The 26,186-nt window shown below is 47.0% G+C and overlaps 1 protein-coding gene across 2 annotated transcripts in view; it reads left to right on the forward strand.

Annotated features, from left to right (window-relative positions):
* The window catches only part of LOC120032246 (potassium voltage-gated channel subfamily C member 2-like), a 79,004-nt gene that overhangs the window by 48,171 nt on the left and 4,647 nt on the right, over positions 1–26,186 (forward strand). Inside the window, exons 2-3 of one of the 2 annotated variants that reach the window (XM_038978247.1) lie at positions 23,781–24,720; positions 25,788–25,964. In XM_038978247.1, coding sequence (XP_038834175.1) covers positions 23,781–24,720; positions 25,788–25,964 — 1,117 coding nt within the window. The remainder of the gene's footprint in view (positions 1–23,780; positions 24,721–25,787; positions 25,965–26,186) is intronic. The other variant, XM_038978248.1, reaches the window with a different exon arrangement.

The following is a 26,186-nucleotide window of genomic DNA, read 5'->3' on the forward strand; positions in this document are numbered from 1 at the left end:
TTGTAGTCTTTGCCTGCCTGCCTCTCTGCCTGCCTCTCTGCCTGCCTGCCTATTTGCCTGTCTTCCTCTTTGCCTACCTCTCTGCCTGCCTCTGAGCAAGGTAAGGCAGGCATATGCATACGGCCGTGTGCTGTCTGCCAGTGCGTGCTTGCGTGATACACTTGCTAGCGAGCCGAGCTAATGCTGCACCCAAATGTCGTTTTGTGCCTCTCAGGTTGCATGGCAGCCTGCACAGAAGTCAGGCAAGCATGTTAATTCACTAAACACTCTTATTAAAATGCACCAAATACAAGTTAGTGCATCATTAGGACTGCTAATCTGAATGCACTGTGTTTGAAACATCCTTTTGTATGACTAGATGCTATACTTGAAGCGTTCCCTGTAGATTGAATTTGCGTTGTAGTTAAAGATTTATCACTTTGAGGATACATGTCACAGGACTGTTTTCAGTCATTCAAAACTCTCCAGTACGACACACTATTTCCCTAGAACCTTATATACAGTGACAGGGATCTTTATGAATCTTTCTTCATCAGGTTTTTCTTTTCTGCATTTGAGTGATTTGATTGATTTTTTATTTATGTAACCTTTATTTAACTAGGCAAGCCAGTTAAGAACAAATTCTTATTTTACAATGACGGCCTACCCCGGACAAACCCTCCCCCGGACAAACCCTCCCCTACCCCGGCCAAACCTTCCCCTACCCCGGACGACACTAGGCCAATTGTGCGCCACCCTATGGGACTCCCGATCACGGCCGGTTGTGATACAGCCCGGGATCGAACCAGGGTCAGTATTGATGCCTCTAGCACTGAGATGCAGTGCTTGCTGTTTGGGGTTTTAGGCTGGGTTTCTGTACAGCACTTTGAGATATCAGCTGATGTAAGAAGGGCTATATAAATACATTTGATTTGATTTGATTTAGACCGCTGCTCCACTCAGTAGCGTGGATGCTGAGTGTCTTCATGTGAACTCCATTATTGAAGGAGGAGGGTGGGGAGATGGATTGTTGGGCTGGTTTCTGGGTGTCTAGCTCATCCATCATCCCTCTTCATTAGAGTTTTCCAGACTGGGCGTTCCATTAACGGAATTCCCGTTCTGAATTCCACAGTCCAGAGCTATGATAGATACTGAGATATACTGCATGTTTTGCATGCATTTCAGTTCAATAAACGCAGGAAGTAAACTGAAATTGAAAACCAATGAGGAAAATTTGAATTAGAATATCAGTTTACTTCATGAATATGCAGTTTGGTAAATGGTTGTGCCACCTTGTGTAGTGAATTGCAAGGACTGTGTCACCTGTAGCCTTAATGATAGGAAATCATTTGACCCTCAAAGATATGGACAACTGGCACCTCCTACCTGGACTGACTCTAAATGAGGATCACCTAATACAAATGGATCTCTAAGTACCATTTATAGAGACATGGCTCATTTCAGTGTTATCAACATTTTACACACAGCCTTAGCAACACAGAGTAAACTGACATTTTTGGAGGGAATTAGGTAACACTTTTTACCTGTGCACTAATTGGTGCTGATCTGGGATCAGACTGTAAGCACGAGTGATATTAATAATTCAGCAGATACACCATGAATAGATCAATGGCGAAGCGATAAACCCCAGTTTGCTGTCGCTCTGTTCACTTTGATCCTGTTTGAAGAACAAATGTAATCTAAAGCTTGTGGAGCAGTGTCATAAATTCCCACTGAATCAGACAGCGCTAGAATGGAGAACTAAGGACAGGTGACAATGCATCAGTCATAGAATGATACTAATAATATCCACACAGAATGCTCAGTAAATTGATTGATAGGGGTTGGTTGATTCATTGATTCATTGGTTGGTTGATTCATTGGTTGATTGATTCATTGATTAATTGGTTGGTTGGTTAATTGATTGATTGATTACTTGATTTATTGGTTGGTTGGTTGATTTAATGAATCAATTATCAGTATTTTGTTGATAATGAAATATACAGAGATCTAGATTTGTCCAGTTTAGTTCACATGCATGAGTATTGTGATGTATTCTTCTTAAAGTTATAGGCCGTCATCATTTAATACTCTGTAGTAACAGGGAATATGGTGTGCATTCATATGCATGTTATGGTTGTTCTCTTAGATACAACACCTCCCATCATGCACTCTCAATGACCTCTGGATTGAGGTCATGTGTGTCTCCTGTGTCTGAACGAACAAGCCTGTACCACGGTTGCGTCCAAAATGGCACCCTATTCCCTATATAGTGCACTACTTTTGACCAGAACCCATAGTCTCCCACTAGGATATACTGTATAGACCCCAGCAGCCTGCTATCTGACAGTGGATAATTTATTTATTGTATGGACCATTTATCTCCGCTGCTGCTTAGCTGTTCAGTGGGTAGGGACCTAGTGAACTATATATTTCCCCATGATTCTGTCAAATGGAAAAACAAGGTATTTTCCATTCAGCTAGGGGCTACTCATCAATCAGAAGTCCATTCCCATGTTTAGGTCCCACAGGGGAGTCCCAGACATAGTTATACCATGGCCGGCATACATGGGTGGGCAATCACAGACCAGTTTGGGCTAGCATTGGCTGAGGCCTCCCAGGGTGTGTGAATCTCTTGTCCTTGAGGCTGGGTAAGTAAGAAGAGAGGGAGGGGGCAGCGAATTGGAGCATAAATTGCCTTTTTCCAATGGAGCTTTGTCTGACATTTCAGTCACTGAAATAATTCCGTTATAGTAGTTTACTGGTTTGTACCACGGGTTTAAATTACTGGTTTGTACACGAGTGCTGGGAAGTGAGAACTCCCTCAACAAATCAAGCCATCACATTATGCTTATAAATGTTATGTGGACATCCCTATAAATGCAAAAAATGTATATTCCTTCACCATTGTCATGGCACCACCAAGCATCCATGTAATTCACACCTTGCATGATGCTGTCTACAAGGATTGCATTCCCTGAGTGACCTTCATATAATAGGGAGAATAGCTATGTATACTACAGGGGTCAAATTTCAGTTAGTGGTGAAACACCTGCCAACATCACTGTGTGGAATAGTAGTGGTTAACTCTGGGAGTCCATCTCGCTGTGAATAAATAAGTGTGAAAATGCAGGGTAGTCAAATCAACTGGCCTGGGGGTGGGATAAGGGTGGCCAGAAGAATATGGGCCTCCTCTCTGAACCTGGTTCCTCTCAAGGTTTCTTTCCTCTGGGAGTTTTTCCTAACCACTGTGCCTCTGCTTCTGTTTTGGTCTTTGGGCTTTAGGCCGGGCTGCTGTAAAGCCCTTTGTGACAACTGCTGATGTAAAAAGAGATTTATAAATACATTTAGTTGGGTGAGTGATTGGGTTGGGACCCTCACCATGGAAACCACCATTTCCGACCGTGTCCGGCCATCCTGGAAAGTCAGCAGTTGGGTCCTCTGAACGTTGACTGAACATTGTCAAAAGTAATGACACTCAGCTGCTAGCCTTTGGGACAACGGGCAGGCTTCATCACACCTGTCCTCTGTCCTCAGAACGCTTCCTCAATGACAACTTATGTAACCCCGGCCTCATGCTCCGCATCACCATAGCAACTACATCATCCTCATCCGTCTCTTCCAGCCAGGGCCGCAGCCCCAATAATATGTCATAGATGATAGTAACGATGCTTCTAGATTACATGTCAAAGGAAGAGGAGAAAGTGTTGAAAGTGCTGCTATATGTTGGACTATCAGTGTGTGCGATAAGATTCCGATTTTAATAGTTGTCCTGATATTATATTTATTCTCGCTTCAAAGTTAAAATTGAAAAATGTGATCACACAGACTTCACGTCGTGGGCATTATATGTATCTGCTCTTAACCCCAACATTCTATTTTTAAATTCCTTTATAGGTGTCGGGGAGAGAGAAAAACAACATCCAAATAAATGCATTATAACCCAGCTGTTTAGAAAATCAATCATGGCTCTCGGGTGGGCAGTGTTTCAGCCTGGCAGGGAGAGATCTGGCAGGTATAGTGGCCCAGTGCTTCTCTCTCAGGGAGAGATCTGGCAGGTAGAGAGAACCAGCGCTGCTCTCTCAGGGAGAGATCTGGCAGGTATAGTGACCCGGTGCTGCTCTCTCAGGGAGAGATCTGGCAGGTATAGTGGCCCAGTGCTTCTCTCTCAGGGAGAGATCTGGCAGGTATAGTGGCCCAGTGCTTCTCTCTCAGGGAGAGATCTGGCAGGTAGAGTGACCCAGTGCTGCTCTCTCAGGGAGAGGTCTGGCAGCTTGTTTTTATGACTGGGGGAGGGGGGGTGGATGTGCTCAATGGAGTGGGCTTCTCCCTAATAACTCAACTAAATCTTGTGGATGTGAATTTACATTTTAAATGCATGTCTCCATCGATTTGAGACGCCGGTTCTGGTCATAATTGTTTGTGCTCCTCCGAGATCAAAACATTTCTGAATTAATGTCACATTTGCAAATGTAATTCAAACAAAACTCTGCTTGCTGAACAGTAATTTAGTCAAGGGTTGTGTCAAAAGTAGTGCACTATAGCCTCCCAGGTGGCGCAGTGGTCTAGGGCACTGCATCGCAGTGCTAACTGCGCCACCAGAGTCTCTGGGTTCGCGCCCAGGCTCTGTCGCAGCCGGCCGCGACCGGGAGGTCCGTGGGGCGACGCACAATTGGGCTAGCGTCGTCCGGGTTAGGGTGGGTTTGGCCGGTAGGGATATCCTTGTCTCATCGCGCTCCAGCGACTCCTGTGGCGGGCCGGGCGCAGTGCGTGCTAACCAAGGGGGCCAGGTGCACGGTGTTTCCTCCGACACATTGGTGCGGCTGGCTTCCGGGTTGGAGGCGCGCTGTGTTAAAGAAGCAGTGCGGCTTGGTTGGGTTGTGCTTCGGAGGACGCATGGCTTTCGACCTTCGTCTCTCCCGAGCCCGTACGGGAGTTGTAGCGATGAGACAAGATAGTAATTACTAGCGATTGGATACCACGAAAATTGGGGAGAAAAGGGGATAAAATTTAAAATTTAAAAAAAAAAAAAAAAAAAAAAAAAAAAAAAGAGTGCACTATGTAGGGAATAGGGTGCCATTTGGGATGCACCCTAGATGTTTTTGTCATCATGGCCAGTCCTCTTTGCGGTCAAGCAAACAAGGGAAGGGCAAGGGGAATCCAGCCAGGCAGAAACGTAACCCCTCCCTCCCTCCATAGCCTTTGTTTCTCAGGTCTGCAGGTTACACAGTATCAACTCCCACTGGCTGCATAACGGATGGCCTGGACACTGTGGATGGTACAAGATACACAGTATCCACTCCACTGGCTGCATAACGGATGGCCTGGACACCGTGGATGGTAAACAGATTATTTATGCCAACGCCAATCAGCCAACAGCACCAGGGCTAGTGGGAAGGGAAATTACCCAGACAGCCTGTACTGCTGACCCTCCTCCCAACCCGTTATTTTTGGGTGACCCACTTTGCTAATGCTATACTAAAAAAAGCATAATGTTAAATCTGGAACAAACTATTCATCAGTCCATTAAGTGACAAATTATAGAGCTATTTATTCGAGGAGCGGATATTTTTCATCAATAGTTGCCGGGAGGAAGGTGTGTGTGTGTGTGTGTGTGTACACGTAAACGTGGGTGTCTGTTCTTGAGTTCATGCAGGAGTGTGTGTGTGTGTGTGTGTGTGTGTGTGTGTGTGTGTGTGTGTGTGTGTGTGTGTGTGTGTGTGTGTGTGTGTGTGTGTGTGTGTGTGTGTGTGTGTGTGTGTGTGTGTGTGTGTGTGTGTGTGGGAGGGGGGGGGGGTTATACATCTGACAAGGCAGGTTTTTAAAATGACAATAATATATTCATGTATTCTGGAAGCTCTGGGAGGGCTGAACAAATGCCTGCCAACTAGGTTTTATCAAAGAGGAATAAAGCCTGGATTCTGACATTCACACACACACGTATATAAACACACACACACGTATATAAACACACACACACGTGTATAAACACACACACACATATATAAACACACACAAACTATTGATCAAGAAACTGGAGCATGTACTGCTTTCATCTCCCTTGTGTTCTCTACCTGGAGAAGACTGCAGACAAAAGATGTCTGCCGGCCACAGCTTTCTCTATGTGTTGATATATAATCAGGGAGGAAGGGAACCTGACTAGAACTTTACAGACTAGTCAGAGGAGAGTTATCTTTTATTAAAGGAAAACTCCACCCAAAAACTATATTTTAGTTTTAGCAAAATGCATCCTACGGGGTTGATTTCTGTATTTTGAAAGTTACATATCTTGAAAACTTGAGTGCTGACAAGCAAAACATTTGGGACTATGTCAACAATGGACTAATGAAACAAATACCAGAATACCTTTAAGTATTTCCTTGTTTTATGACAAGGCTGTTGGTAGGAGAGCATTCAAGTAGCTACAAGCAATTGGACTGGACTCTCCCGGCCAAATGGACCAAATGGCTACTCGAATAGAATAGGTATACTTTTTGCGTTTACATTTTAGTCATTTAGCAGACGCTCTTATCCAGAGCAACTAGGGTTAAGTGCCTTGCTCAAGGTCACATTGACAGATTTTTCACCTAGTGAGCTCGTGGATTTGGCCCAGCAACCTTTCGGTTACTGGCCCAACACTTTTAACTGCTAGGCTACCTGCTCATGAGTAGGAAGTGTGTGTTTTTGGTCTCTGGGACAAGGATCTCCACCGAGCCCCTTAAAAATGTAAAGTAATGCAGTGCAGACAGACAGACGTGTTTCATTACATCTCATATAGACAGTCCATCAATGCAATACATCACCATAACGCCGCCATGCATCGGTCATGTCTCTGTGATGCACTCTTCATGGGGTTTCCCCCCATCGGTGAACATCACCTGTGTCATGACGGATATTTATGCATCCGCTACGTGTTCTCATAAATACAAGCTCTGGGGAGTCAATAGCATGTCTGCGATAGAAGCACGTCTTGAAATATTGATGGCCAGATGAGTGAATGAAGAACAGTATGGCGTATAGAGTGTGTTGTGTGTGATGTTGGCATGACAACATATGGATGTTCTATGTGGAGGTTATTTCAAGAAAGACCTTCACTGATGCCACATACAGTACATACTCACGTGTTCAGAATGCCCATTCCTCATTCTCTGTAACGTGTCAAACTGCACATTGGTACTTGTTAAGGTGTTTGAACCACTCCTTTCCTATATACACCATTCCTATGAATGACAACCAAATAGTTTCCCCATTGGGCAGGCCACGAACTATGTCTATTTTTACCTGCTGTTGTCGTGTATGTCTCCGCTATTGATGTCATTTCCCCAGCAGCAGGATGACCTGGGTCTTGTAGTTATGTAATCCCTGACCTCTGACCTCTAATGGGCCAGTGTTTCTTCTCCGACTAATTTCCTACACATGGTAGGGCACACGTGTAGGCCTGCAGTTTACAATTCGTCTCTTTTGGACAGCTGCTTTGAGTATTATTGTTGCGGGGCCCTGCGAAGCTCTATGGACTGACAGTATTGTGCCTGGCAAGGATCCAACTGTCAGTTTCTCATCCCCCCACGTCGACTTTATGAGGGAAAGTAATAATGAATTATTCAAATTAGAACGTCTGGAAATGTTTGATAGGCTATTTTTAGACCCGGTATCTGGCTGGTTGCCAAAAGCTATGGGGTTTTAGAAGGGTTCCCCGAGCGCATCTGCTGTCATGTCACAGCGAGATGCATAATGAGAACGGAAGCCAGGGTAAGTGTGAGAGGGAGACAGTGACGTAGAGTGGGAGAGAAAAAGAGCGAGGGAGAGAATAGCAAATGTCTCTCATAGAGGAAGGGTTTTCTCTACCTCTAATCCTCTTCAGTTGAGGTTGATTCCACCTTTTCTATTTTTACCCCAATAGATACTGTCTCTTAGTCTGTCAGCACAGAAATCTCTTCTCTGCTGCGTTTGTGTTTGGGGAAAAGAGGGGGAAACCCTTTTCCTTTCTCTGCCATGAACACATCCATTCACCCCCCCCCCCCCCCATTCTCTCTCTTGGTCTCTCTCATTCTCTCTCTCTTCAGCCTGGTCTCTCTCTCTCTCTCTCTCTCTCTCTCTCTCTCTCTCTCTCTCCCTGTCTCTCTCTTTCTCTCTTGACAACACGACTTTACCATGCCAAGTTGTCAGAAAAAGTTGCCGTTACCATGGCGCCATGCACTTGATCAAAAGAGAAGAGCAGGCAGGGTGTGTGACAATGGCTTTGTGTGGGACTTCATTGTTACATGGGGACAATTCACTCCTGTTTCCTCCCAAGGATATTCCCTGGGAATACTGTTTCATCAGCTTCACCTTATGATGAACCCCAGACTCTTCAAGGTCTCTGAAGAATTCAGCTGAGATGAAAATCTATTATTTGGCAGGTTAATTACATATGTGTTATGTCGTTTGTAAATTAACAGATCCGGAAACTGCGGTACATGATGTAGGTTTTAACTACTGTTTATTTCTGGAACAGGCACAGGAAACTTGAGCCGAGAAGACGAGCAAATATGGTTGACATGATTAATTTATCTTATTCAGTATTAGTATGTATGGTGGTGCACCAGGGCTACCAATCAACCCTCTCTTGACTTGTTATCCACTGTCTTAACACATTCAGCTGAAACCATACAGTCTACATGACACCACCAGCATTCTCCATGTTCCATATGGCATGTTTGATAAGGGGGTCTGTGTGCGACAGTAATCATTTTAGGAGATGCACAGTGCCGCCCTGGGTTGGAAAGCAGGAGATAAACAGTGCCCCCCTGGGTTGGAAAGCAGGAGATAAACAGTGTTCCCCTGGGTTGGAAAGCAGGAGATAAACAGTGCCCCCCTGGGTTGGAAAGCAGGAGATAAACAGTGCCCCCCTGGGTTGGAAAGCAGGAGATAAACAGTGTCCCCCTGGGTTGGAAAGCAGGAGATAAACAGTGTCCCCCTGGGTTGGAAAGCAGGAGATAAACAGTGTCCCCCTGGGTTGGAAAGCAGGAGATAAACAGTGCCCCCCTGGGTTGGAAAGCAGGAGATAAACAGTGTCCCCCTGGGTTGGAAAGCAGGAGATAAACAGTGTCCCCCTGGGTTGGAAAGCAGGAGATAAACAGTGTCCCCCTGGGTTGGAAAGCAGGAGATAAACAGTGTTCCCCTGGGTTGGAAAGCAGGAGATAAACAGTGTCCCCCTGGGTTGGAAAGCAGGAGATAAACAGTGTCCCCCTGGGTTGGAAAGCAGGAGATAAACAGTGACCCCCTGGGTTGGAAAGCAGGAGATAAACAGTGCCCCCCTGGGTTGGAAAGCAGGAGATAAACAGTGCCCCCCCTGGGTTGGAAAGCAGGAGATAAACAGTGCCCCCCTGGGTTGGAAAGCAGGAGATAAACAGTGTTCCCCTGGGTTGGAAAGCAGGAGATAAACAGTGTTCCCCTGGGTTGGAAAGCAGGAGATAAACAGTGTCCCCCTGGGTTGGAAAGCAGGAGATAAACAGTGCCCCCCTGAGTTGGAAAGCAGGAGATAAACAGTGTCCCCCTTGGTTGGAAAGCAGGAGATAAACAGTGTTCCCCTGGGTTGGAAAGCAGGAGATAAACAGTGCCCCCCTGGGTTGGAAAGCAGGAGATAAACAGTGTTCCCCTGGGTTGGAAAGCAGGAGATAAACAGTGTTCCCCTGGGTTGGAAAGCAGGAGATAAACAGTGCCCCCCTGGGTTGGAAAGCAGGAGATAAACAGTGTTCCCCTGGGTTGGAAAGCAGGAGATAAACAGTGTTCCCCTGGGTTGGAAAGCAGGAGATAAACAGTGTTCCCCTGGGTTGGAAAGCAGGAGATAAACAGTGCCCCCCTGGGTTGGAAAGCAGGAGATAAACAGTGCCCCCCTGGGTTGGAAAGCAGGAGATAAACAGTGCCCCCCTGGGTTGGAAAGCAGGAGATAAACAGTGCCCCCCTGGGTTGGAAAGCAGGAGATAAACAGTGCCCCCCTGGGTTGGAAAGCAGGAGATAAACAGTGCCCCCCTGGGTTGGAAAGCAGGAGATAAACAGTGCAGATAAACAGTGGGTTGGAAAGCAGGAGATAAACAGTGCCCCCCTGGGTTGCAAAGCAGGAGATAAACAGTGCAGATAAACAGTGGGTTGGAAAGCAGGTTTTTTTTAAATATTCCATGTTAATGTCGGAAACCGCTGGGTTCCCCTTGGTGGGAGATGACGTCACAAAGGCTCAGTGCTGGATGGGGCTTTTGGGCACTAGGCCAGGGCAGTATGGGGAGGCTCATAGGCAGGACTTGGACTCCCCATGGTTGGTAGAGCTACAGAGCTCTACCTCTGCATCCCAAGTGGCACCCTACACCCTATATAGTGCACTACTTTTGACTAGGGAATAGGGTGCCATTTAAGATGCAACCTACATCTCCTACAGATGATGGGTGTCCAGAGGAGATAGGGCTAATGGGCCCTCTGATTGGTCGAATGTGTCGGGCTGTTGATGACACGGATAGCAGAGGAGTAGTAGCCTGATCGGGTTTTTCTTCTGATGGACTGATGCCAGGGGTTGCCCATCCACGTCTGTTGTTGTGCCAGCAGTCAAAGCAATGTGTGTGGAATTGGAACCAAGATTGACGTTCTGTTTCCAGGCTGAGATAGATCCGTCTGGTTTTTGCCCCCACTGGGATGACTGTGCTGTATAGTGCTTCATTGTTAGTGTAACAGAGGTTTGGTGAACCACACATGACGAATGACCTTGCCGGATACCTGAAGACTCGTATTAGCTCCCCAAGCCTATGGCATTAGCTCAGAGGGTTAGCAAGTTTGTGGCTCACAGACCAGGGTTTGAATGCATTTGTTTTCACAAACTCCCTATGGTAAAGTTATAGCTCAATTGTAAGTATGTTGCTGCGTCCAGTAGAAATTGCATCCAGGATGTCTATACAGTACCAACAACATGCCCTACTCCTCGCTAAAGCTCTCATGGTATCCGTTACGGCTGCAGCTCAGTAGTATAACTATACTGTCTGTTGGCTGGACTGGGAGTGTGTTCCAAATGGAACCCTATTCACTATCCCTCCGCAAGGCAATCAAACAAGCTAAGCGTCAGTATAGAGTCAAAGTAGAGTCGCAATTCAACGGCTCAGACACGAGAGGTATGTGGCAGGGTCTACAGTCAATCACGGACTACAAAAGAAAAACCAGCCCCGTCGCGGACCATGATGACTTGCTCTCAGACAAACTAAAAAACGTATTGGCTCGCTTTGAGGACAATACAGTGCCACTGGTAGGAAGGAAGGAAGCATCATGGCCGCCAGTCTTCTTGTTTTGTGTTCATGAGAATGGCAGGAGAAAGAGAAATAGTATAAGTTATAGTATGAGTTATAAAGACAAGATACATTAGATATTTATTAGTAAGGTTGTTACTTTAAAAGGAGGATATTCCCCATTTTGAGGACCAGTTTACACAGGTTGATACCGCGGCACAGTTTACACACTTAACCCGGCTGTTGTTGATACCGCCGCACAGTTTACACACTTAACCCGGCTGTTGTTGATACCGCCACACAGTTTACACACTTAACCCGGATGTTGTTGATACCGCCACACAGTTTACACACTTAACCCGGCTGCTGTTGATACCGCCACACAGTTTACACACTTAACCCGGATGTTGTTGATACCGCCACACAGTTTACACACTTAACCCGGATGTTGTTGATACCGCCACACAGTTTACACACTTAACCCGGATGTTGTTGATACCGCCACACAGTTTACACACTTAACCCGGCTGTTGTTGATACCGCCACACAGTTTACACACTTAACCCGGCTGTTGTTGATACCGCCACACAGTTTACACACTTAACCCGGCTGTTGTTGATACCGCCACACAGTTTACACACTTAACCCGGATGTTGTTGATACCGCCACACAGTTTACACACTTAACCCGGCTGTTGTTGATACCGCGGCACAGTTTACACACTTAACCCGGATGTTGTTGATACCGCCACACAGTTTACACACTTAACCCGGCTGTTGTTGATACCGCGGCACAGTTTACACACTTAACCCGGATGTTGTTGATACCGCCACACAGTTTACACACTTAACCCGGCTGTTGTTGATACCGCCACACAGTTTACACACTTAACCCGGCTGTTGTTGATACCGCGGCACAGTTTACACACTTAACCCAGATGTTGTTGATACCGCCACACAGTTTACACACTTAACCCGGATGTTGTTGATACCGCGGCACAGTTTACACACTTAACCCGGCTGTTGTTGATACCGCCACACAGTTTACACACTTAACCCGGCTGTTGTTGATACCGCCACACAGTTTACACACTTAACCCGGATGTTGTTGATACCGCCACACAGTTCACACACTTAACCCGGCTGTTGTTGATACCGCCGCACAGTTCACACACTTAACCCGGCTGTTGTTGATACCGCGGCACAGTTTACACACTTAACCCGGCTGTTGTTGATACCGCCGCACAGTTCACACACTTAACCCGGCTGTTGTTGATACCGCGGCACAGTTTACACACTTAACCCAGATGTTGTTGATACCGCCACACAGTTTACACACTTAACCCGGATGTTGTTGATACCGCGGCACAGTTTACACACTTAACCCGGCCACACAGTTTACACACTTAACCCGGCCACACAGTTTACACACTTAAGCCGGCTGTTGTTGATACCGCCACACAGTTTACACACTTAACCCGGATGTTGTTGATACCGCGGCACAGTTTACACACTTAACCCGGCCACACAGTTTACACACTTAACCCGGCCACACAGTTTACACACTTAACCCGGCTGTTGTTGATACCGCCACACAGTTTACACACTTAACCCGGCTGTTGTTGATACTGCGGCACAGTTCACACACTTAACCCGGCTGTTGTTGATACCGCGGCACAGTTTACACACTTAACCCGGCCACACAGTTTACACACTTAACCCGGCCACACAGTTTACACACTTAACCCGGCTGTTGTTGATACCGCCACACAGTTTACACACTTAACCCGGCTGTTGTTGATACTGCGGCACAGTTTACACACTTAACCCGGCTGTTGTTGATACCGCGGCACAGTTTACACACTTAACCCGGATGTTGTTGATACCGCGGCACAGTTTACACACTTAACCCGGCTGTTGTTGATACCGCCGCACAGTTTACACACTTAACCCGGATGTTGTTGATACCGCCACACAGTTTACACACTTAACCCGGATGTTGTTGATACCGCCACACAGTTTACACACTTAACCCGGCTGTTGTTGATACCGCGGCACAGTTTACACACTTAACCCGGATGTTGTTGATACCGCCACACAGTTTACACACTTAACCCGGATGTTGTTGATACCGCGGCACAGTTTACACACTTAACCCGGCTGTTGTTGATACCGCCGCACAGTTCACACACTTAACCCGGCTGTTGTTGATACCGCGGCACAGTTTACACACTTAACCCGGCTGTTGTTGATACCGCCACACAGTTTACACACTTAACCCGGCTGTTGTTGATACCGCGGCACAGTTTACACACTTAACCCGGCTGTTGTTGATACCGCCACACAGTTTACACACTTAACCCGGCTGTTGTTGATACCGCCACACAGTTTACACACTTAACCCGGCTGTTGTTGATACCGCCACACAGTTTACACACTTAACCCGGCTGTTGTTGATACCGCGGCACAGTTCACACACTTAACCCGGCTGTTGTTGATACCGCCGCACAGTTTACACACTTAACCCGGCTGTTGTTGATACCGCCGCACAGTTTACACACTTAACCCGGCTGTTGTTGATACCGCGGCACAGTTTACACACTTAACCCGGATGTTGTTGATACCGCGGCACAGTTTACACACTTAACCCGGCTGTTGTTGATACCGCGGCACAGTTTACACACTTAACCCGGCTGTTGTTGATACCGCGGCACAGTTCACACACTTAACCCGGCTGTTGTTGATACCGCCACACAGTTCACACACTTAACCCGGATGTTGTTGATACCGCCGCACAGTTTACACACTTAACCCGGCTGTTGTTGATACCGCCACACAGTTTACACACTTAACCCGGATGTTGTTGATACCGCCACACAGTTTACACACTTAACCCGGCTGTTGTTGATACCGCAGCACAGTTTACACACTTAACCCGGCTGTTGTTGATACCGCCACACAGTTTACACACTTAACCCGGCTGTTGTTGATACCGCGGCACAGTTTACACACTTAACCCGGCTGTTGTTGATACCGCCACACAGTTTACACACTTAACCCGGCTGTTGTTGATACCGCGGCACAGTTTACACACTTAACCCGGCTGTTGTTGATACCGCGGCACAGTTTACACACTTAACCCGGCTGTTGTTGATACCGCCACACAGTTTACACACTTAACCCGGCTGTTGTTGATACCGCGGCACAGTTTACACACTTAACCCGGCTGTTGTTGATACCGTGGCACAGTTTACACACTTAACCCGGCTGTTGTTGATACCGCGGCACAGTTTACACACTTAACCCGGCTGTTGTTGATACCGCCACACAGTTTACACACTTAACCCGGCTGTTGTTGATACCGCCACACAGTTTACACACTTAACCCGGCTGTTGTTGATACCGCGGCACAGTTTACACACTTAACCCGGCTGTTGTTGATACCGCGGCACAGTTTACACACTTAACCCGGATGTTGTTGATACCGCGGCACAGTTTACACACTTAACCCGGCTGTTGTTGATACCGCGGCACAGTTTACACACTTAACCCGGATGTTGTTGATACCGCCACACAGTTTACACACTTAACCCGGATGTTGTTGATACCGCGGCACAGTTTACACACTTAACCCGGATGTTGTTGATACCGCGGCACAGTTTACACACTTAACCCGGATGTTGTTGATACCGCGGCACAGTTTTTCTGGTCAAAGTGGTGTTTTTGTGCCTAAGTTGCACAAGATTGTGGTCAGGGGGAAGTGCCTTATGAATCTGTCTTCAGTGCTCATTATTATGTTGAAATAGATGCAGTAGAAAAACGTGAAGGCTTTTGTGAAGCTCTGGAAAGTAAAGATGTTGTCTGGAACAGATGGCGCGGCGGCACATTGTAAACAACTGAGCTTCTGTCCATTGTATGGTTCCCGTGCCTGCTTCTTACTCCAAAATGGTAAATGTGCTTCACGATTTCATGTTCTGTTCTGTTACGGCCTTGACTATTCACTTGGCTCGCTCTAGAGATCCATTATTAAATAGCTAGTACCTCGGTTCTGTAACAACGAATGCTTGTTAACTTTGCAAAGTAAATTCATGGGTTTTCATTTATAGTTTCTCTCAGTTGCCTGATGCCTGCTGCCTTTTTAGAACTTGTCCTCCTGGTGAAAAAAATACAGAAAGTTTATGAATAAAATAAAGTCACGTTCTGGAAAAGACATGCATAATACATGTGAAAGGCTGCATGCAACCAGTGACTGCCAGGATGAATGCACAGATACACTTCATGAGTGCAGAATGACGTTCTGAGACTGCATGAGTCATAGGCTGCTTTCCAAATGGGACCCTATTGTCTAGATAGTGCTCTACCAGAAACGCATACAATTCAAAACAAGGGAGGGTGTGAAACCACTTCCTCTGAGCTCTAGGAGAGATGGAAGGAGAGCGATGGAGGGAGGAGAGGAGCAAATTGTACACCTCTCTGGACCCAGCTCCATTTGCACATACAAACACAAATGCATACGCCCGCGCACACAGTCTACACATCTAGGTCAAACAGACTGAAGTTTGTCTGCCAAGGAAATCAGTTTCTGAGTACAACAGGTCTGGCTGTTTTGAGCTCAAGTCAAAACCACGTGATGCAGTGGACATTCTGAAGTAAATTGTTTTGTGTAGCTGTCACACCCTGGCCTTAGTTATCTTTGTTTTCATTATTATTTTAGTTAGGTCAGGGTGTGACATGGTGAAGTATGTGTTTTTTGTATTGTCTAGGGTGTTGTTTGGTTTAGGGGGTTTAGTAGAATAGATGGTTTAATGTTCAGTGTAGGTGTCTAGGAAAGTCTATGGTTGCCTGAATTGGGTCTCAATTAGAGACAGCTGGTTATTGTTGTCTCTGATTGGGAGCCATATTTAAGGCAGCCATAGGCTTTAGCTGTTTGTGGGTCATTTTCTATGTCTAGTCTATGTTGAACGTAAGTAGTTTGTGTGTGCACTTGCGTTTGTAGCTTCACGGTCGTTAGTTGTTTTTGTTAGTTTGTATAAGTGTTTCGTGTTACGTCTTCGTATAATAAAAAAGAAGATGTATTCATATCATGCTGCGCCTTGGTCCAATCTCTCATATCAAGACGATCGTGACAGAATGACCCAACAAACCCGGATCAAGCAGCGTGACAAGCGGCAACAGGATCAAGGCATCAAGGATTCATGGACATGGGAGGAGATATTAGATGGAAAGGGACCTTGGGCACAACCGGGAGAATATCGCCTCCCTCGTGAAGAGCTGGAGGCAGCGAAAGCCGAGAGGAGGCGATATGAGGAGGCAGCACGGAGGCAAGGCTGGAAGCCCGCGAGTACTACCCAAAAAATTTCTTGGGGGGGGGCTAAGAGGTAGTGGGCCGAGGGCAGGTAGGAGACCTGCGCCCACTTCCCAGGCTAACCGTGGAGAGCGGGAGTACGGGCGGACACCGTGTTACGCAATAGAGCGCACGGTGTCTCCTGTACGTGTTCATAGCCCGGTGCGGGTTATTCCACCTCCCCGCACTGGTAGGGCTAGATTGGGCATTGAGCCAGGTGCCATGATGCCGGCTCAACGCGTCTGGTCTCCAGTGCGTCTCCTCGGGCCGGCATACATGGCACCAGCCTTACGCATGGTGTCCCCGGTTCGCCTACATAGCCCGGTGCGGGTTATTCCACCTCCCCGCACTGGTCGGGCGACGGGGAGCATTCAACCAGGTAAGGTTGGACAGGCTCGGTGTTCAAGGGAACCAGTACGCCTACACGGTCCGGTATTTCCGGCGCCACCTCCCCGCCCCAGTCCAGTTCCACCAGTGCCTACACCACGCACCAGGCTTCCAGTGTGTCTCCAGAGCCCTGTTCCTCCTCCACGCACTCGTCCTATGGTGCGTGTCTCCAGCCCGGTACCACCAGTTCCGGCACCACGCACTAGGCCTAATGTGCGTCCCCAGGGTCCAGTATGCCCTGTTCCTTCTCCCCGCACTAGCCTGAAGGTGCGTGTCCTTAGCCCGGTGCCTCCAGTTCCGGCACCACGCACCAGGCCTACAGTGCGCCTATTCCGGCCAGAGCCATCCGTCTGCCCAGTGCCATCTGAGCCATCCGTCTCCCCAGCGCCATCTGAGCCATCCGTTTCCCCAGCGCCATCTGAGCCATCCGTCTCCCCAGCGCCATCTGAGCCATCCATCTCCCCAGCGCCATCTGAGCCATCCGTCTCCCCAGCGCCATCTGAGCCATCCGTCTGCCCAGTGCCGTCTGAGCCATCCGTCTGTCCCGAGCCATTAGAGCCGCCCGTCTGTCCCGAGCCGTCAGAGCCGTTAGTCAGTCAGGAGCCGCTAGAGCCATTCGTCAGTCAGGATCTGCCAGAGCCGCCAACCAGACAGGATCTGCCAGAGCCGCCAACCAGACAGGATCTGCCAGAGCCGCCAACCAGACAGGATCTGCCAGAGCCGCCAACCAGACAGGATCTGCCAGAGCCGCCAACCAGACAGGATCTGCCAGAGCCGCCAACCAGACAGGATCTGCCAGAGCCGCCAACCAGACAGGATCTGCCAGAGCCGTCAGCCAGCCATGAGCAGCCAGATCCGTCAGCCAACCATGAGCAGCCAGATCCGTCAGCCAGCCATGAGCAGCCAGATCCGTCAGCCAGCCATGAGCAGCCAGATCCGTCAGCCAGCCATGAGCAGCCAGATCCGTCAGCCAGCCATGAGCAGCCAGATCCGTCAGCCAGCCATGAGCAGCCAGATCCGTCAGCCAGCCATGAGCCGTCCAGCCAGGATCCGCCAGAGCCGTCCAGCCAAGATCCGCCAGAGCAGTCATCCAGCCAGGATCCGTCCCTCAGTCCGGAGCTGCCGTCCCTCAGTCCGGAGCTGCCCCTTATCCTGGTGCTGCCCCTTAGTCCGGTGCTGCCCCTTAGTCCGGTGCTGCCCCTTAGTCCGGTGCTGCCCCTTAGTCCGGTGCTGCCCCTTAGTCCGGTGCTGCCCCTTAGTCCGGTGCTGCCCCTTAGTCCGGTGCTGCCCCTTAATCCAGTGGGGTTAATGTGGAGGGTGGCCATTTGGAGGAGGCTACGTAAGCGGGTAGTGACTATGGTGGGGTGGGGACCACGACCAGTGCCAGAGCCGCCACCGTGGACAGACGCCCACCCAGACCCTCCCCTAGACTTGATGCTGGTGCGCCCGGAGTTCGCACCTTAAGGGGGGGGTTATGTCACACCCTGGCCTTAGTTATCTTTGTTTTCATTATTATTTTAGTTAGGTCAGGGTGTGACATGGTGAAGTATGTGTTTTTTGTATTGTCTAGGGTGTTGTTTGGTTTAGGGGGTTTAGTAGAATAGATGGTTTAATGTTCAGTGTAGGTGTCTAGGAAAGTCTATGGTTGCCTGAATTGGGTCTCAAATAGAGACAGCTGGTTATTGTTGTCTCTGATTGGGAGCCATATTTAAGGCAGCCATAGGCTTTAGCTCTTTGTGGGTCATTTTCTATGTCTAGTCTATGTTGAACGTAAGTAGTTTGTGTGTGCACTTGCGTTTGTAGCTTCACGGTCGTTAGTTGTTTTTGTTAGTTTGTATAAGTGTTTCGTGTTACGTCTTCGTATAATAAAAAAGAAGATGTATTCATATCATGCTGCGCCTTGGTCCAATCTCTCATATCAAGACGATCGTGACAGTAGCGACCATGCTGTTGACATTCATACATACAGTGGCTACTTTTAAAGGGCAAAGCTGAAAGCCTTCCACTGAAGAATACACTAATTCATTGAATGTTTCACTGTAGTCATAAAACCATGGATAGGGATGCATGTAAACCAGAAAGGTCACAATCTCTGCCACTGAGGCTGTACAACATAGTCCCAATGAAATCAATCCCCCTGTCGTCTCCCACTTCCTCTGGCTTGTCCATAAAGACAGGGCTTTGGTCAGTAAACTAGACCCAGGGTGTCACGTGTGCTCCCTCTCCAGCCTCTAGGTCACCAGGCTGCTCGTTATGGCGCACACCTGTCACCATCGTTACGCGCACCTGCGCGTCATCAGACTCACCTGGACTGCATCACTCCCTGATTACCTTCCCTATAGATGTCACTCCCTTTGGTTCCTTCCCCAGGCATCATTGTTTCTGTTTCAGTTTGATGTCTGTGTTCTGTTAGTGTTTCTTGTTTTGTATTATGGTCCGTTTATTTCATTAAAACACTCACTCCCTGAACTTGCTTTCCAACTCTCAGCTCATATCGTTATATAGGGGTTAATGAATAGGACCAATGAGGGCTATTTAGTCATCCCTGTCTCTGCTTGACTTTGCCGTGGGGGCACTGTGCAGACCCTGAGATATGTTTTGTGAGTGACAGAGAGATTTCAGCTAGTGAAGACTGAAACAGAGGTATAGGCAGTAGACAGAGAGATTTCATCTAGTGAAGACTGAAACAGAGGTATAGGCAGTAGACAGAGAGATTTCAGCTAGTGAAGACTGAAACAGAGGTATAGGCAGTAGACAGAGAGATTTCAGCTAGTGAAGACTGAAACAGAGGTATAGGCAGTAGACAGAGAGATTTCAGCTAGTGAAGACTGAAACAGAGGTATAGGCAGTAGACAGAGAGATTTCATCTAGTGAAGACTGAAACAGAGGTATAGGCAGTAGACAGAGAGATTTCATCTAGTGAAGACTGAAACAGAGGTATAGGCAGTAGACAGAGAGATTTCAGCTAGTGAAGACTGAAACAGAGGTATAGGCAGTAGACAGAGAGATTTCATCTAGTGAAGACTGAAACAGAGGTATAGGCAGTAGACAGAGAGATTTCAGCTAGTGAAGACTGAAACAGAGGTATCGGCAGTAGACAGAGAGATTTCATCTAGTGAAGACTGAAACAGAGGTATCGGCAGTAGACAGAGAGATTTCATCTAGTGAAGACTGAAACAGAGGTATAGGCAGTAGACAGAGAGATTTCATCTAGTGAAGACTGAAACAGAGGTATAGGCAGTAGACATAGAGATTTCAGCTAGTGAAGACTGAAACAGAGGTATCGGCAGTAGACAGAGAGATTTCATCTAGTGAAGACTGAAACAGAGGTATCGGCAGTAGACAGAGAGATTTCATCTAGTGAAGACTGAAACAGAGGTATAGGCAGTAGACAGAGAGATTTCATCTAGTGAAGACTGAAACAGAGGTATAGGCAGTAGACAGAGAGATTTCATCTAGTGAAGACTGAAACAGAGGTATAGGCAGTAGACAGAGAGATTTCATCTAGTGAAGACTGAAACAGAGGTATAGGCAGTAGACAGAGAGATTTCATCTAGTGAAGACTGAAACAGAGGTATAGGCTGTAGACAGAGAGATTTCATCTAGTGAAGACTGAAACAGAGGTATAGGCAGTAGACAGAGAGATTTCAGCTAGTGAAGACTGAAACAGAGGTATAGGCAGTAGACAGAGAGATTTCAGCTAGTGAAGACTGAAACAGAGGTATAGGCAGTAGACAGAGAGATTTCATCTAGTGAAGACTGAAACAGAGGTATAGGCAGTAGACAGAGAGATTTCATCTAGTGAAGACTGAAACAGAGGTATAGGCAGTAGACAGAGGGATTTCAGCTAGTGAAGACTGAAACAGAGGTATAGGCAGTAGACAGAGAGATTTCATCTAGTGAAGACTGAAACAGAGGTATAGGCAGTAGACAGAGAGATTTCAGCTAGTGAAGACTGAAACAGAGGTATAGGCAGTAGACAGAGAGATTTCATCTAGTGAAGACTGAAACAGAGGTATAGGCAGTAGACAGAGAGATTTCATCTAGTGAATACTGAAACAGAGGTATCGGCAGTAGACAGAGAGATTTCAGCTAGTGAAGACTGAAACAGAGGTATAGGCAGTAGACAGAGAGATTTCAGCTAGTGAAGACTGAAACAGAGGTATCGGCAGTAGACAGAGAGATTTCATCTAGTGAAGACTGAAACAGAGGTATAGGCAGTAGACAGAGAGATTTCAGCTAGTGAAGACTGAAACAGAGGTATAGGCAGTAGACAGGGAGATTTCAGCTAGTGAAGACTGAAACAGAGGTATCGGCAGTAGACAGAGAGATTTCATCTAGTGAAGACTGAAACAGAGGTATAGGCAGTAGACAGAGAGATTTCAGCTAGTGAAGACTGAAACAGAGGTATAGGCAGTAGACAGAGAGATTTCATCTAGTGAAGACTGAAACAGAGGTATAGGCAGTAGACAGAGAGATTTCATCTAGTGAAGACTGAAACAGAGGTATAGGCAGTAGACAGAGAGATTTCAGCTAGTGAAGACTGAAACAGAGGTATAGGCAGTAGACAGAGAGATTTCATCTAGTGAAGACTGAAACAGAGGTATAGGCAGTAGACAGAGAGATTTCAGCTAGTGAAGACTGAAACAGAGGTATAGGCAGTAGACAGAGAGATTTCAGCTAGTGAAGACTGAAACAGAGGTATAGGCAGTAGACAGAGAGATTTCATCTAGTGAAGACTGAAACAGAGGTATAGGCAGTAGACAGAGAGATTTCAGCTAGTGAAGACTGAAACAGAGGTATAGGCAGTAGACAGAGAGATTTCAGCTAGTGAAGACTGAAACAGAGGTATAGGCAGTAGACAGAGAGATTTCATCTAGTGAAGACTGAAACAGAGGTATAGGCAGTAGACAGAGAGATTTCATCTAGTGAAGACTGAAACAGAGGTATAGGCAGTAGACAGAGAGATTTCAACTAGTGAAGACTGAAACAGAGGTATAGGCAGTAGACAGAGAGATTTCATCTAGTGAAGACTGAAACAGAGGTATAGGCAGTAGACAGAGAGATTTCAGCTAGTGAAGACTGAAACAGAGGTATAGGCAGTAGACAGAGAGATTTCAGCTAGTGAAGACTGAAACAGAGGTATAGGCAGTAGACAGAGAGATTTCATCTAGTGAAGACTGAAACAGAGGTATAGGCAGTAGACAGAGAGATTTCAGCTAGTGAAGACTGAAACAGAGGTATAGGCAGTAGACAGAGAGATTTCAGCTAGTGAAGACTGAAACAGAGGTATAGGCAGTAGACAGAGAGATTTCATCTAGTGAAGACTGAAACAGAGGTATAGGCAGTAGACAGAGAGACTGATGAAAGAACCTTCACTGTGTCTCACCAACAGCTGATGTTTAATTAAAAGGTGACTCATTCCTAGGAATATATATCCTTCTGTGTCTCTGTCTCTGTCACTGTGTGTCTCTCTCTCTCTGCATCGATATTTTGGTTAAAATCACACAATTGCTTTATTATTTAGGGTGTTTTATGGACTAATATAAGGTTGACATTCACCACGTAAAAAATAATGTTTTTTTGTTGTCTGTTGTATTAGAAAATAATATACTTCAAGGATTTCCTCTTGTAGTTATTGCCTTCAGCTACATTCAAGTGAAATATTTGTTATTGACTAAGCTATGTGCTGAATTCCCCTGTGCCACTCTGCTCATCTAAAGCAATGTGTACAGACTAGTTTTCGAGAGACAATCTGAACTGACCTGAAGAGGTAGTCTGAGTCCATTACACAGAGGATGTGGGCTTGTGCTGTGTAGAACGACAATTCTATACCGCTTTCTACTCAGTCATTGGGGCTGGATTGTAAATCTGTAATGTGGAGGACAAGGGCTGCATTTCCATACTAATTGGTGTCTTATGACCCAAAGATCTGATGTGATTGGTCAAAAGACCAAATAGTGGAGAGGAAAAAAATCTGAATTGTGCTGCCTGTTTAAACGCAGACAATGAGATCCATCAATCAAGTATTTGTTTTTGTATATGGCTTTTTAGAAATATATTTGTCACAATTTGTGACTCACGTGCTGAACAAAAACCCAGCCTTTATCTGTTTGAGCTCTTCCCAACTCCATACAGTCATGCAAACCAACCATGGCATGACGCGGTGGAAAGGAGTGGCATGATGGCAGAAACAGACTGGTACCCACTACCAGGCTACCAAATGGACTGGACAGATCTTTTCCCATCCACTCAAAAGGATGACACCTCATTCACTCCAACACAATGTATAACAGTGACTGAACGTTTTTTAAGACTTGAATACTGTAAGCCCTTCTGCATCAATGAACCTTCACCGATGGGTTTGAGGGAATGAGTGGGCCAGTCAGCGGGTTTAACTGCATTAAGACTGCCAGGCCACGTCCCAGTGAGCCACTGGCTGGGTTTATTGCTAGTACTAATAGATTGCTCTCTCTCTCTCTGGAGTGTATTGTATTTGATGAAGGTGATGTTAATTACCATTGCTATGGTTCTCCCTACCTCCCTACCTTTCTATCTCTCTCTCTCTCTCTCTCTTTCTTTCTCTATTTCCTTCTTTCTTTCTTTTTTTCTCTCTCTCTCTCTTTCTTTCTCTCTTTCTCTCTCTTTCTTTCTCTCTCTGTGTGATGAGTGAATAAATTAATTAGTAAATAGAAGGTTATCCAGATTGTATGTATTGTGCTTTATGAGCTGCAATGACACAAGAGAATTTGACATTCAAAAGTCTCTCTAATTCCCTCTCTCTCTAATCTCCCCCTCTCTCTCCTTATCTCATCTCCTCTTCTCCAGTTTGTGGCCTTTGCCTCCTTGTTCTTCATCCTGGTCTCGATCACCACCTTCTGCCTGGAGACCCATGAGGCATTCAACACCATCACCATCATCAACAAGTCTGAGGCAGTGCTCAACGGCAGCCTGCCGGACCTGGGTCCTGATTACATTATCGAGACGGACCCGGCTCTCACCTACGTGGAGGGTGTCTGCGTTCTTTGGTTCACCCTGGAGTTCATGGTGCGTGTCATCTTCAGCCCAGACAAGCTGGAGTTTGTCAAGAGCCTGCTCAACATAATCGACTTTGTGGCTATCCTGCCGTTCTACCTGGAGGTAGGCTTGAGCGGACTGTCGTCTAAAGCAGCTAAGGACGTCTTGGGCTTCCTCAGAGTGGTAAGGTTTGTCAGGATCCTGCGTATCTTCAAGCTGACGCGACACTTCGTAGGGCTGCGGGTGCTGGGTCACACATTGAAGGCTAGCACCAACGAGTTCCTCCTCCTCATCATCTTCCTCGCCCTAGGTGTGCTTATCTTCGCCACCGCAATCTACTATGCCGAGCGCATCGGCGCCAACCCCAACGACCCCACGGCCGGCGAACACACCATGTTCAAGAACATCCCCATCGGCTTCTGGTGGGCCGTGGTCACCATGACCACGCTGGGTTACGGTGACATGTACCCGCAGACGTGGTCGGGCATGCTGGTGGGCGCGCTGTGTGCCCTGGCGGGCGTGCTGACGATAGCCATGCCTGTGCCCGTCATCGTCAATAACTTTGGAATGTACTACTCGCTGGCCATGGCCAAGCAGAAGCTTCCCAAGAAGAGGAAGAGGCACATCCCCCAGGTCGCACTGGGGGGATCCCCAACCTGCCTCAAAGTAGACCTCAACACCACCTGCAACAGCCCCCAGGGGGACCTCTGCAACATGCAGGGGAGCAGGGTGCTGGAGCGCAACCAATCAGGTGAGACCGCCAGCATACCACCATTGTATCTTAAGGTGGAATTTGTCAGTGGGCTAGGGGTTATTCATGTATAGACAGAAGGGGAGGGCAAGGGGAGAATCTATAAGGGATCTCATTCAGGTGGAAAACAGTGGCCTTTTAACAGACCCCCCGGGGCAACACAAGGTTTTCCTCTTGAGAGACTAGACCCGCTGATGTCCTTAGAATGTTTAGCACTTCTGTTGCCACGGACATAAGAGAATGATGCGAAAGGAATTGATGGGTCAGAGATGATTGCTGTGAAATATTTCTTCACTAATAAGATTTTGGACGAAAACAAAAAGCCTTTGACTCTTGAGGTTTTAAAGTAGGGATTGTTCATTTGTGACTTGACTGTAGGTGGCCGTTTTCCCCCTGCAGGCGTTCATCTGTAAATCACTCTGACACATCTGATATTGATGGAAATGAGTGTTGACCCTTGTCTCCTTAGTTTCTTTTAACTATAATCCAGAAATTCCTCAGGGTATTCATGCTCTGGTTTCTTTGCAATATGTTGCTTTATTAGATGTGAAATATTAACATTTAACAAGTTCAGAACTAGCCATGCTTTAATAAATGTATTCCAACACAGATTAAATCTGTTGAGAAGCCAGCATGATTTTCTTTTTGGGGGGCGGGGGTTATTTGAAATGCAGGCAATAGCATTGGCTATTTATTCTTAACATGCTATGTGCAATCAAATGATATGCTGAATTCAAAGTGGAATTTCTCAATAGATTAATTCTAATTAAGCTTTTTGATTATAAGATGTGATAAATGCTAAATTTCAGCCTGTTTTGTTTTGACATTGGCAAGCTCTTTTATAGGCAGACACTAGGTGCGCTGACACCATCGATTGAGGTCCTGTCTATTTCACCTTTGACCCTTGTCCCCCAGCGCGCCTGGTCCTCGTGGCATTTGGCAAGCGCTCTTGATGTGGGAGTTTGTTTGATGTGTCCTGATTCGATCCCTTAACCTGCCTTTCCTCGCCCCCTCTTCCGCCCTACCACCCTTAACCCCTCCTCCTCCTCTCTCCCTGCGGTCACCAGTGCTGTCAGGGGACGGCAGTGGAGGCAGTGATCTCACCATGTCCCCCAGCACAGAGGAGAGGGTCCCCATGCGCAGGTCCAGCACCCCAGAGCAGGAGCGGAGGAGTGGGGGGACGTGCTTCCTGCTGGCTGCCAGTGACTACACCTGCCCTGCCGACGGTGGGGTCAGGAAGACAGGTACTGCGTCACCCCTCTGGATCAGGATCTTTATGCATGTGCATCAGCACCCGTCATCATGGACGTGTCTATTTTCATGGCTTTTGTTTGGTTTTGAAAGGCATGGCAAATGTCAATGTCCATTATCCATTATTCATTGTTACATCATTATTGGGAATTCATAAATCATCATTCATTAATGGTGATTCATAACTAAATCATTTAGGCGTTTCTGTCATTGCT

Source organism: Salvelinus namaycush, chromosome 38 (assembly GCF_016432855.1).
Source record: "Salvelinus namaycush isolate Seneca chromosome 38, SaNama_1.0, whole genome shotgun sequence".
NCBI classification, from domain to species: Eukaryota; Metazoa; Chordata; class Actinopteri; order Salmoniformes; family Salmonidae; genus Salvelinus; species Salvelinus namaycush.